The 13,246-nt window shown below is 43.5% G+C and overlaps 2 protein-coding genes across 4 annotated transcripts in view; one reads left to right on the forward strand and one right to left on the reverse strand.

Annotated features, from left to right (window-relative positions):
- Positions 1–739, reverse strand: part of LOC115871880 (protein transport protein Sec61 subunit gamma-like) — a 6,198-nt gene extending 5,459 nt beyond the window's left edge. Inside the window, exon 1 of the mRNA XM_045296523.1 lies at positions 630–739. Coding sequence (XP_045152458.1) covers positions 630–739 — 110 coding nt within the window. The remainder of the gene's footprint in view (positions 1–629) is intronic.
- Positions 1–13,246, forward strand: part of MELK (maternal embryonic leucine zipper kinase) — a 94,554-nt gene that overhangs the window by 34,380 nt on the left and 46,928 nt on the right. For all 3 annotated transcript variants that reach the window (XM_004711017.3, XM_045296668.1, XM_045296667.1), the window contains one exon: positions 12,847–12,915. In XM_004711017.3, the coding sequence (XP_004711074.1) occupies positions 12,847–12,915 (69 nt within the window). The remainder of the gene's footprint in view (positions 1–12,846; positions 12,916–13,246) is intronic.

Raw genomic sequence — 13,246 nt, forward strand, 5'->3', positions numbered from 1 at the left:
GGTATCGTCCACATAGACTTAGATCTGTGACGGCATCGTCCACATAGACTTAGATCTGTGACGGCATCGTCCACACAGACTTAGATTTGAAGTTCTTTGTTAACCATAGTATATGTCAGTGCCTTTCTTTTTTTCTTCAAATAATTCTCGAGACTTTCAAGTTTTGTGGACAAATTATTAGATCCAAGTAGATCTTTTCGTTATGGGGGTCACAGCAGAGATGTCACTGCTAGTCTTAGTGTGAGCCCATTGTCAGCCAGAAGGTGGACTGTTTGCTTCTGCTTGTATTCATAGTCTTACCTTTAATCCTTGGTTTCTTGTAAGCATCTTCCTAAGCTTAGCTATTTTGTACGGATTTAGTTTGGTTAAACTAGATACTGTAATCTGTAAATCTATTTAGCTGAGCTTACAGAAAACCTAGTACTTCACAATCGACAGAGGGCTGAGCAATGCACCATTGCAACCACTCTGTCACAGAGCCTCCATTGTGGCGTAAGGTTACCTCATACTGTAGGTGCAGGGTGCCAGCGTCAATTCACAAGCTAAGTAGTAGTGAAGCTTATTTTTGTCATATTTTAAAAAAATAGATAATCATTATAAATCGGAGTCCTAACATATTCTTTCCTCACCTCATTGCATCATCCTGTTTGCCCTCTGGAGGGTCTTGTCCCAACTTTGATGCCTGCCAATCTCGAAGCATGATGATTGGCTCTCCACTAACATGATCGCGTTCACCCATGTTGTTGAATATTAGAAAGTGAGGGATACATCCCCTTGGCAGCTACCCGAAGTTACAGCTATTCTATGAAGCCGATAAGAACAAGAAGACTTCAGAAGACTGGGGCTAGGGATGACATTCTATGGAGAAAACGGAACCTTCTAATGATGCTCGAGCTCTTGGTGATGAGTAGCCGTCTGTGGGTGATTTGGGGACTGTAGTAAGTTTATAATAAATTTATTCAGGAAAAGTTCTTAACATGTACTTTGTACAAACGTCTCGATAAAGTTGTCTGGCTGTGAGCAGTTTACCTTGGTGATATATTTAGTAAAACAAAATGAGGTTCTGTATGAATTTATGAATAGCAGATTTTGCTTTTAGAATAATTATTATATCATTAGAGTGACGATTATACAGGGCTTTGAACTTTAATTTGCGATGTTAACAATTATGTAATTCAGAATTCAGGAACAGGAATGGGAGTAGCGATACCAGAAGAGTAGGGAAAAGGTGGGGAGAAGAGGGGAGGAAGGGGGAACTGATTGCATTGATCGCCACATAACTACACCCCCCTCCTCCAGGGGGACAAACAACAGAAACCGTGGGGGAAGGGAGACAGCGGTCGTGTTAAGATATGAAAATAATAATAATTTATAATTTATCAAGGGATCATGAAGGTGGGAGGAGGGAAAAATGAGGAGCTGATACCAAGGGCTCAATAGAAAGTAAATGTCTAGAAAATAATGATGGCAACATATGTACACATATGCTTGATACAATTGATGTATAGATTGTTCTAAGCTGTCAGAGCCCCCAATAAAATGATCCTTTGATATATGAAAAATGTTACTCACTTGTAAGAAGAATATTTGGCAGGAGGCATGGACAGAGTCTATCCAAGCAGTGCTCAGGCCTTAAACATCAATCACAACCTGTTGCCTCTAAATCAATTCCGACTCATAGTGATCCTTATATAGGGTTTCTGAGACTTTATATCTTTATGGGAACAGATAGTCTCATCTTTCCCACTGAGTAGCTGGTGGGTTTGAACCACTGATCTTGAGGTTAGCAGGCCAGTGCAAGCTAATCTCTGTCTTATCCTGTTGGCTAGTATTAGCTTATCTGTCAAGAAATCATTTCTACCAACTCTGACTCTGTGTAAAGCTTTATGGAGCACATTCCTTTAGATATAGGAATAGCTAGTAGTCAGGGTTGCCGCTGAGCTGATGAATGATTTCTTTCCTATTATTTGCACATATGGATGAAGCTGCAAGAATGTGGTAACTGCTGTACCTCCTGGGGAGAGAAATTGACAGAGAAAGGTAGAAGGGAGACTTTTCATGGTCTATTCTTTTGTGAATCTTAAAGCCTGAACCACGTAAAGCTTTTATTCACTTGAATATAGGCCAGTGTCAACAAAGATCTGTTGTACACCAAATGGATCTTTGGTGTTAAGGAATGTGCTAAGATTGATGTTAAATTGAGCAGCAAAATGATATAAAACTATGCTTCTCAGACATCAGAGCATGTCACGATTTCCTTGACCTCTCAGATAAGATAGCGTTAGCCTCAAAAGCTCTCTGGTGGTTTTGGCCTCGTAACTTCCCTCTGGATCCGTGCCAAAGAACCCTAAAAAACGACCCATTAGAACAGTGTTTTCCAGCGACTGCTCCCATCCATAGCCTTTTCACCTTAAAAAAAAAAATTTATTTTGCCACAACTCAAAAATTGGGTACAAGTTTACAGATATAAGAAATAGTTTGAAGTGTTAGCTTTGAAAAGTTAGTCTTCATAGAGGTTTCATCTATATTATTAGATGGTTTGGACACTTCTAGCCCTAAAATACTTTCAACTGAATTCTTGACTTGAGGCTTTTGAATTGTTCATTATGTCAACTGGTTTCCAAAGATGGACTTCCATTGATTGACCCGTGTCCATATTAACACCTGCATCCACTCTGTATTAACACCTGCACCATCTTAATTCACTGCACCCACTGGATTTAGGCAGACTGTGAGCTAATGTGGGAGAAAGATGGGCTTTCTACTCCTGTAAAAAGTTATAGTCTCGGAAACCCACAGGAGCAGTTCTGCCCTGTCCTGTAGGGTCTGCTGGTGCCGTCCCAGGCAGCTTTCATTCGGCTGTTCTTTGGAACCTTGAGCTGCAAGCCTGGCTCTGGTTGGAGAGGCTCCTGAGAGAGGCCCTGGGACAACTTGGAGGAGGAGAGAGGGACGGTTGTTCCGAGTACTTGAGCTTCTAACAGACTCTAGCCCCAACCATCATTCAGCTTCTATTGTATGAGAGACTCCAAGTTCAGATCAGCAGAAGCACCAGAACTGAGCGATACTGAAGTGTGGTGGGCAGTGGAAGCCATTACGTTTGGGGGTAGTTTGTTATGTAGCCAAGGACAAGCTGTAATTCCTGCTATGGAATTGGATTTCAAGCATGTGGGAGACTTGGCTTATGTGTATGAATGCTTGGGGAGGGTCGGGGGCGGATTCAGCATCTCTACAATTGGAAGACAGCTGAGTGGGGGCTAGATGGGTTTCTAGGTCATCCTTTTTTAAAAATTAAATACTTTTATTGGGGGCTCTTATATCTCTTATCACAATGTCTAGGTCAGCGGTTCTTAACCTGTGGGTTGCGACCCCTTTGGGGCGGTCAAACGACCCTTTCACAGGGGCTGCCCGATTTATAACAGTAGCAAAATGACAGTTATGAAGTAGCAAAGAAAATAACTGTATGGTTGGGGGGTCACCACAACATGAGGACCTGTATGAAAGGGTCCAGGCATTAGGAAGGCTCAGAACCACTGTCTAGGTCATCCTCATACAGAGAGAGCGCATGGGCTTTTGTGGCCCCAGTCCTATGGCGTGGGTTTCTTACTAGACTCTTGCCTGGGGTGGGTTGTGGGCTTTGCCTCCTGGGGTCCCTCAGATAAGAGAGGCCGTGAAAACCAAAGCTCAGATTTGACAAGTTTAACAAATATCTTTAAATCAAAGCCAGCTTAAGTGCTCTGCTAACCTTCACTGAAAGTTCTGGTTTAGTATTCCTTGCTTTCTTTCCATTCACAGGTGCATGAAAATAGATGACAATAAAAACAAAGCGCTCTGTGCTACATCTTTAGCAGGTGGGGTGTGTTTGGGTATCTGGGTGGCTTCACTGAGATGCAAGACCCGAAAAGCTCATTTCAAACGGGGACTGAGCTACCGTCTGCTTACGCGGAGCTCCTGCAGGTATTCTTCTATTGTAGAGGCCCGCAAATCTTTGAGAGACGAGAGAGCCAATCCTGGCCCTCATGACAATTTGAAAATTATTCGAGAGCCATCGATATATATTTTCACAAATAATTGAAATCACCATTATTTGAATAATGTCCTTTAAAATTTTTCAGTTTTGCTTCAGAGCCACATGTATATACTGAACTCGAGCCACGGTTTCCAGACCTCTGGTCTATTGAATTGAGAGTATTGTGAAGAAAACACCCTTTAAAAAGTTTTTTGTTGTGTCCCACCCCTCAAACCCCAATGGAGGGGAGGAAATATGTATGTTTTGTAGATTAGAGACAATGCATAAAAATGTTTCCCGGAGAAAAAAAGGTTCCTGGATTATAAATTGCAAGGATTTCTGTCATCAATCATTGACTGCCTCTAATGTCTGACACTCACATACTCCAGAGATAACCAGTGTAAACGGCTGCACGCTTTGTTTCAGTTTTTCTTATTGTGTTTATGTGTGTTGTGTATGACATGTAGGCACGCCATACAAATCCTCTTTATTTGCCTGTTTGGATGGATGGTTACTTAATTAATTGATAAGCTTACAGTTGTATGTTGATTTTTATGCTACTTCAGCATAAATATTTTATTTTTGTTTGAAGCACATCCATGGCACATTCCGATGCCATTTTTTGGTACAGGACAAAGCATTGGTTTGGCCTCTGGGCCCCCTCGTCGAAGGCGCATGGTTCCTAGCAGCACACTTCATGCTTTCTTCTTACTGTCTAGCTTTGGGTCTTCCACGGGAAGGGGAACTTAAAGCCTCTGGTGATTAGATTTTTTTAAAGTCTAGATGTTTATGGCTTTCCCCTCAAATGTTTCTATTTCTTTTGCCTATACATAATTGGATAGTGGTATTATGATTATTTTTAAATTGTGGTAGAACATATACAACACAGAATGTGCCGTTTTCATCTTCCCAAACAGAAACTGTATCCACTGAACAGGAACGCCCCCTTGCTCCCTTCCTCCTGTCTCTGGTAACCATGGATCCCCTTTCTGGACAGCAGGTTTTTTGTTTGTTCACATTAAATCAACCCATTTAACTTTATTTACATAATTTTGATTTACATATTTGTTTCATGAACTATCATTTGGACTTTGCCTTTTAATTTTTATAGCTAATTTAGGACATATGAGAAGAAAAATAATTTTGCACAAACGTGAAATAATTTTGATTCAGAAGATTTTTCCTTTTGCATTTGTAATGAAAACATACATAATCACATTTGTGTACTCTGAATACACTTAATTTTGCGCCATAGCCCTTCTCTCATTATTATCGGAAGGTCGGTGTGGAAAAGCAGAAGGTCTTCTGAATTCGGTATGTTTTTCTAAGGAGCCTGGTGGCGGGGGTGCCGAGTGCTGGAGTTGACCAGCACCTGGCTGGAGAAAGGCTACGCAGCGTGCTTCTGTGAAGAGGGGAGCCTTGGAAACCAGCCGGGCAGTCCTCCTGGGCCTTGTAGCATCACAGGAGGCGGCATGGACTCGGTGGCAATCCGTTTTTCTTCCTTTGGTAGCAGATCACCAGGTCCTTCTCCCCACAGAGCCACCCATGGGCTCAGACAGACCTCCTGGTGAGCAGGTGGGCTCGTAGCTCTTGGGCCACCAGTGGTCCTCAGATTTCTGGTAATACTAATGAGTCTGGGGGTTTAGTCTTTCTTCTCTCTCTCTCCTTCATTAAAAAAAAATACTTTTATTGGGGGCTCTTACATCTCTTATCACAATCCATACATTCCTCTAGTGTGTCAAGCACATTTGCACATATGCCGCCATCATCATTTTCAAAGCATTCTCTTCCCATTTGAGTCCCTGATATCAGCTCCCCATTTCTTCCCCTGCCCACCCTCCCTCACAAACCCTTGATAAGTTATAGATTATTATTTTCATATCTTACATCATCCTTCATAGCCCCTTGCCCTCTTTTTCATTGTTCGTCCCCCTGAGAGGGGGTTATAGGTTGATCCTTGTGATCAATTACTTTCTCCCTCCACCCTCCCCTAATCCTCCTGGTATCTCTACTGTCATTGTTGGCCCTGAGGGGTTTATCTATACTGGATTCCCTGTGTTGCGAGCTCTTATCTGCAGCAGTGTGCATGTTCTCGTCTAATCTGATTTGTAAGGTAGAATTGAGGTCATGATAGTGGGGTGAAGGGAGCACCAAAGAGCTAGAGGAAAGTTGTGTGTTTCATCAGTGCTATACTGCACCTTGCCTGGCTCATGTCTTCCCTGTGACCCCTCTGTGAGAGGATGTGCAATTGTCTACAGGCGGGCATTGGGTCTCCACTCCATGCCACCCCCCACCCCACATTCTCCCTAGGTGTGGTTTTATTGTTGGCCTTAGTTTCTCCCTCTTCTTGCTTAGCTTTCTGCTGGGTCCCGGTTCAGAGGACTAGTAGTCTGAAAGCAGCCCACCTTTGGAACTTTGGACCCCATAACCACACTGCAAAAGGCCTCTTTAAAGCGTTGAAGAGCCAAATTGTCACTGTGAGGTGCAACTGCCTCATGCCATGGCCTTTTCTTTTTTAAAGCTTGTTAGTGTGAACCGGTGAAGGTTCACAGAGCAGATCATCAGTTTTACATTCCATAATCTGGTACCCGCATTTTGCTTCTCATTCACTGCAGCCTCCTCAGTGCCACACCACTCATCTCGCCTCCTCCCGAAGCTTTCTGCTCTCACTTCTCCTCCCCCAGCCCTTCTGAACTTTGTCTTTGGGCAGACGCTGCCCCCTTGGCCTCAGATGGTTGATTCTTGTGCCTCACTTCTATGATCGTTCCCCTTGTAGACCTGTTTATTTGAGTTCACTTTCAGACCTGAGAGGTGGCGCAGGACCACAGGCGAGGGGGTTCCACCAATCTCTGTCCAACCCGAAAGCCTGATCTCTTATGATTTTGAATTTTGTTTCACAGTTTTCTTCCATTCTCTTCAGGACCCTCTCTCTTCATGTGCGCTCTCTTTCTGAGCCGTGAGTAACGCACGCTGGGCACCTTCTAGTTCTTCTGGTCTCTGGCTCGTGGAGATGGATGTCCCACGTGGCTGGCCAACAATATTCATACCTTTATCAAATGTTTCTAAAACTTACAGCTTGGTTTTCATTACACTCATATCATTTGCATATTTAAATAGCATATAGTTAAACTGCATGATTACAGTAATATGTATAACTGACAAATTGGCTGAAATATACACATTCAGCTCCAGTGTAGGAGCAGGAGTGGACTGGCATTCTGAAAATGTAGCCTACTGCTGTTACTGGATGTTGTACTGCAGGCAATCAAGGTTATCTTTTAAGAGGGAAGGGAAAATGCTGGATTTCTAAAGAGTTACTGTGTCGTACATGTATCTCTTTGGAGTCACATTGCACCTTAAAAATATGAAGATTAAAACAATTCTCTCAAAACATATTGTTTAATATCCAGATAATATTCTGTTGAATGTGTTTTCTTTACGTCATTCGATGCTCAATAGCTGGAAAACTAGCCTCGTTCCCAGATTTTATCAACGGCCTTTGGGTTGTTTTCAGATACCTTAAAAAATAAATTCTGTAGTGAAGTTTCTCACAAATAATGCCTGTTTGTACAGCATTTTTGTGGGATACGTCCATAGACAGGGAGTTTCCAGTTCAAGGATAGAAACATTGAAAGCTTCTTGCCCAGTGCTGTTGAGTTGACCCCAACTCACACCGTTGCCCCTTCTTGCAGCGTCTTCGCAACTGTTGCTGTTTTCGAGCCCATTGTTGCAGCCATGTGTCAATCCAGGTCGCTGGGCTTCTCCTCTCTTTGGTGATGCTCCCTCTACCAGGCATGGTGTCCTTCTCCGGGAACTCGTACCTCCTGAGGACCTGGCCAACGTACAGGAAATGAAGTCTCTCCACCTTTGTTTCTAAGGAGTATTCTGGCTGTATTTCTTCCAAGATAGATCTCTTTGCTCTTCCGGGAGTCCTAATATATTTACTATTCTTTGTTGACACCAGAACTCAAAGGCATCAATCCTCCCTTGGTCTCCCTTGTTCATTGACCCGCTTTCACATGCACATGAGGTGGTTGGAAATAGAATCACTGTGGCCAGGTCCGCCTTAGACTTCAAAGCGGCACCTTAACTACACATGATCAAATTGCCTTCCTTACACCTTATGTAAATAAACTATGCTTCCACCATCAGTGTGAACCCCATCTCCTGCTCTTTTTTGTGCTCATCAGCTTGGGAATGTTCTTCGACCACCCAGCCTCTCAGGCTTACCGAGACCCCAGTTATGCTCCTAGTCTTTATCCCGAGGCCTCAGCTTCACTGACTTCAGCGGTTCTTGTTTGCTTCTTCAGCTCAGAGCAGTACAGTAGTCAGCTCTTTGTAGGGTTGCTGCCCTCGGAGTAGTTTTAACTTTTCTGACATCTGTTGGCTCATGTTCAGTTTTCTTTTGTTTGACCCTAGCATTCTCCCTTGTTGAAAATGCAAGTCTTGACTATGGCCCCTTGTAGTAGTGTTCGTTTTCCCTGCCAGCTAAGTAACACCCTCACATTTCTCAAGTACCTTGTCATCTGAATTGTTGATTTTTAAAAACTGGTTAGAGATAAACAATCTGGAGGAGAAAACAATGGAACCGATGGTTCCAGGGGGACATGGGAGAGGGGGAGGCAGGGGGAAGTGGGTGTTAGCAAATCCAGGGGCAAGGGAACAACAAGTGATCCAAAATCGATGGTGAGCAGGGTGTAGGAGGCCTGGCAGGGCTTGATCAAGGGCAGTGTAACGTGAGAGGAATTACTCAAACCCAAATGAAGGCTGAACATGATAGTGGGACGAGAGGAAAATAAAAGGAAACAGAGGAAAGAACTAGGAGGCAAAGGGCATTTATGGAGGTCTAAACACAGGCATATACATATATAAATATACTTATATATGACAATGGGGAAGTAGATTTATGTGCATATATTTATAGGTTTAGTATTAAGGTAGCAGATGGACATTGGGCCTCGACTCAAGTACTCCTTCAATGTAAGAACACTTTGTTCTATTAAACTGGCATTCTATTAAACTGGCATGATGCTCACGATGCTTCCCAACATGATCGCTGAAGACAAAGCTGGTGCATAAGCAAATGTGGTGAAGAAAGCTGATGGTGCCCAACTATCAAAAGATATAGTGTCTGGGGTCTTAAAGGTTTGAAGGTAAACCAGCGGTCATCTAGCTCAGAAGCAACAAAGCCCACATGGAAGAAGCACACCACCCTGTGTGATCACGAGGTGTTGATGGGATCAGGTATCAGGCATCAAAGAACAAAAAGTCATATTGTGAATGAGGGGGAGTGCGGAGTGGAGACCCAAAGCCCATCTGTAGGCAACTGGACATCCCCTTACTTCTAAGAAGGGTCTTGGGGAGGAGACAAGCCAGTCAGGGTGCAGTTTATCAACGATGAAACGTACAACTTTCCTCTAGTTCTTTAATGCTCCCGCCCCCCCCCATCATAATCCCAATTCTACTTTACAAATCCAGCTATATCAGAGGATGTACAGTGGTATAGATAAGAACTGGAAACACAGGAATTCAGGACAGATACATCCCTCAGTCCCATTAATGAGAGTAGTGATACCAGGAGGGTAAGGGTAAGGTGGGGCAGAAAGAGGGAACTGATCACAGGATCTACATATAACGTTCTCCCTGGGAGATGGACAACAGAAAAGTGGGTGAAGGGAGACATCAGGCAGTGTAAGAGATGAAAACATAATAATAATTTATAAATTATTAAGGGTTCGTGGAGGAGGGATGGGGAAAAATGAGGAGCTGATACCAAGGGCTCAAGTGGGAAGAAAATGTTTTGAGAATGATTACGGCAACAAATGTACAAATGCTTGACAAAGTGGATATATGTGTATGGATTGTGATAAGAGTTGTACGAGCCCCCAATAAAATGATTTTATAAAAAAACTGGTTAGAACAGAACCATCCCGAAGTGTTGTGGATACTGGCTTTTAGTCTATATCTTGATTGTACACGTAGTTAAGATTTTACTATCTGATCCACACAGACAAGCTAAATGATGGTTAATACACCATTGAATTTGAACTATATATCTTTGGTGGTCCTAATTTATTGACTTCATTTTAAACTTGCTTTATTTTGTTATTTTTTTTTAGCCTGTCTGGACCATAAGCCTCTATGTTGTTGTTGTTATTTGGCTTTCATGTGTTGTTACTGCAAGTTTTACATTCATAAGGCAGCCGTGGGCTTCATGCCTTTAGTTATTAATGTATTGTTTCATTAGTATGAGGTGAGCATACGAGCATACGGACTTCACTGTTCTCCTGTTTACTTATTTGAGTGTGCCAGTGGATCCTGAGTTAATCTTTTGGGGGAAAGGGATTACCTTAAAATAATATAAAAGTGCTATGCCGTAGGAACAAATGTTAAATCGAAGTTTATATATACATCTATGTGTATATTGGCAAATCACATCTCTGCAGTGGAATGAATATGGTAGAAAGCATCTTCTACTTGTTCAGTAGAGACCTAGCCTCCCTAATTAATATTATTTACCAATACCGTATATTCTTTGTTTCTACTCTGAATTTCATTTTTTAGTTTTTCATGTATTTGCAAGTTTAAAATTGATTCAAATTAGAACTTTTATGCATTATTGTGGAATTTAATTTCACACATTATAGATTTTGAAATTTATTGTAATCTTGGCTCAGAACTATTGTTCCGAGTCGCAGTGTAATACAGTCTGCTGGTTGAATCTAATTAAGGTGTCGTATCACTTGCATGGAGGATGTAGCTCGTTGCTGAGAAGGCTCTAAAATTCCCCACTTGGGAATCAAGCTTCTCCCTGTTCTTCCTGGTGTGATTGAAAAACCGTGCAGTGTTTGACACCCTGGATGTGACTCTTGTTGAAGAGGCCGCCTGCGCTTATCTTGTGCACAATTTTCACCAAAATGCTCACCTGAGGTTTCCTGTGATTACCAGCAGGTTGACCCTCCTCGTTACTCACGCCACCCACAGTCATGCGCCACCGCTGCCTTCAGAGACAAGCATGACCGGACTCCAGTTCAGGGTACACACAGACGAGGGACGTATAAATGCTTCAGTAAATGAAAGTCCGAGTAGCTTGAACGTAAAAATTACTTTGAACAATTCTAGTTTTCAATCTTAAAGGAAATGAGCCAGGTGTCTCTTCATGTGGCGTTTTATAATTACAAAGTTGATGACAGCAACTCTGATCACATGTTGAGTGACCGCCCACCTTGCGTAGAGCCTTGGGAAAAACGAACAGTTTCATGCCTGCTAGGATGCCCAGTATTATCTTGCTTAGTTCACAGGTTCCCCGCGCTCCCCCACCCCCCTTGGGTTTCTCTACTTTTCTTCCTCTGATTCGTAAGGTAGTCATCCCTTAAATAAACAAACAGGGATCCTCTGGAGACCACGGAGGAACAGGGTGAAGGAGTCCAGCCCCGGCCGACACTGCTCCTTTTGTCAAAGGGCTGTTTTTCCTCAAGCTGAGTTGTCGCTCTCAGGCTCTTTCCCGTTTGCTCTTTGAGGGATTATTTGTTATGTTTAAGTAGCATGCCTTATCCCTTACCCGCTCCTAGACTTCTTGACCACCCTCTGCTGCTCTCTCAAGGTTTCTCAGCCTCAGCACCATGGACAGTGTGCACCAGACCATTCTCTGTTAAGGTGGGCTGTCCTGTGTGTGTTAACCTTTAATCTACCAAGTGCAAGTAGACCACTCCCCACCCCACCCCCCATGCCCACCCCCAGGTGTTGCCAAGTGTGGCCGGCCAGAGTAGGCAAAATCACCCTCAACTGAACACAGTGCCTGGTATGTCAAAATAATTTAATCTCTCACAGACTCCGTTCCCTCCTCTGTGTGATGTGGCTCATAGCCCCTGTCTGCTTCGAGAAGGCGGTGTTTTGTGCACTTTAGAGCCCCGTGTACTAGTAAAGAGGTTGGATTCAGCCTGACAGCAGAACAACACCCTTAGTGCCTGGGCTCAACTTCTGCTGGTATTTCACACCAGAACTCAGAGAGAGAGTCAGGGCCAGTCACACGGTGGCCTCAGCACTTGCTTGTGGATGTCCTCTGCAGAGGTGGCTATCCATAGAGGGAGAGCATGACCATATCATGTTCATACATGATATGAACAGCTGCAGTGGGTCACACGACCCTTGGAGGAGCAGGAAATGGCATGGGGGCTGGGTCTGACCACCTCTGACTCCACAAAGGGGCAGGAGAATCTAACTGCCTCCGCCAGTGTGCGGCTTGTCATCGGACATATTAGGAGCGGGTGGTGATGGGAGATTCGGGCAGCTTATGGCCTTGGGCAGTGTAAGCACGCGGCAGGGTCCTTGTCCTGGTCCTGTGGCCGGTCTCTATTCTTCCCGACAAGAGCGAACTAAAATCCGTGAGATGAGAAAGATGGACAGTTTTCCAAAAGAGAGCAAGTTGGGTACCTAGGATTTGATTCCCGAGAGACTTTCGTGAATAAAGAGAGGCTCAGGCCCAAGAGTGGGAGCAACCCTGTCGGGACCAGTCACACAGCCCCTCTGATGTATGCTGAGCACCAAAGCGTCGGTCAAAGCTCCTAAAAGCCGACGCTAAAGCCCCGTGTCGTGCCTTTTCCACTTTCTTTGCTCTAGTCCACCTTTGATATGTGGGTAATTTACAGGCAATGAGACTAAGGGAGCTACTGAATTTTGTTCTTCACAGCACGAAAGAAACTTTTGTGTTATGAACCATATTTACCAAATTTTATAGTTGGGTGAAGTGAACCTCCAGTATGTTGTTACCTTCAAAATTTGTATCGAGGTTGATTGAACCTAAATCTCTGAAATGTTTTCTTTTTTTTTCTTTTTTGTAGAGAGGAAAATATGAGATTCCTAATTGGCTCTCTCCCAGTAGTATTGCCCTTCTCCAGCAAATGCTACAGGTAAAACTTGTTCTTTGTTTTTAAACCACAGAAATCTGTTCTAGAGGATCCAATGTTTAAGATGTCTATCACGCCACTGTACCTTCTCCATCATCTGTTAGCTTACCAAAACTCCTCAGTCGTGTCGTGCTTGGCCCACAATCAGTGCTTCGTGGAAGCAGCAGTCCAGAGATCAAATGATGCATTGCATTCGGTAAAGCTGCTGCTTCAGATCCCTTTAAAGCAGTGGTTCTCAACGTGTGGGTCGCGACCCCTTGGGGGTCGAACAACCCTTTCACAGGGGTCGCCTGATTTATAATAGTAGCAAAATGACAGTGATGAAGTAGCAGCG

This window comes from Echinops telfairi, unplaced genomic scaffold (assembly GCF_000313985.2).
Source record: "Echinops telfairi isolate 266 unplaced genomic scaffold, ASM31398v2 ScPeMD7_7410;HRSCAF=8448, whole genome shotgun sequence".
In the NCBI taxonomy this organism is placed as follows: domain Eukaryota; kingdom Metazoa; phylum Chordata; class Mammalia; order Afrosoricida; family Tenrecidae; genus Echinops; species Echinops telfairi.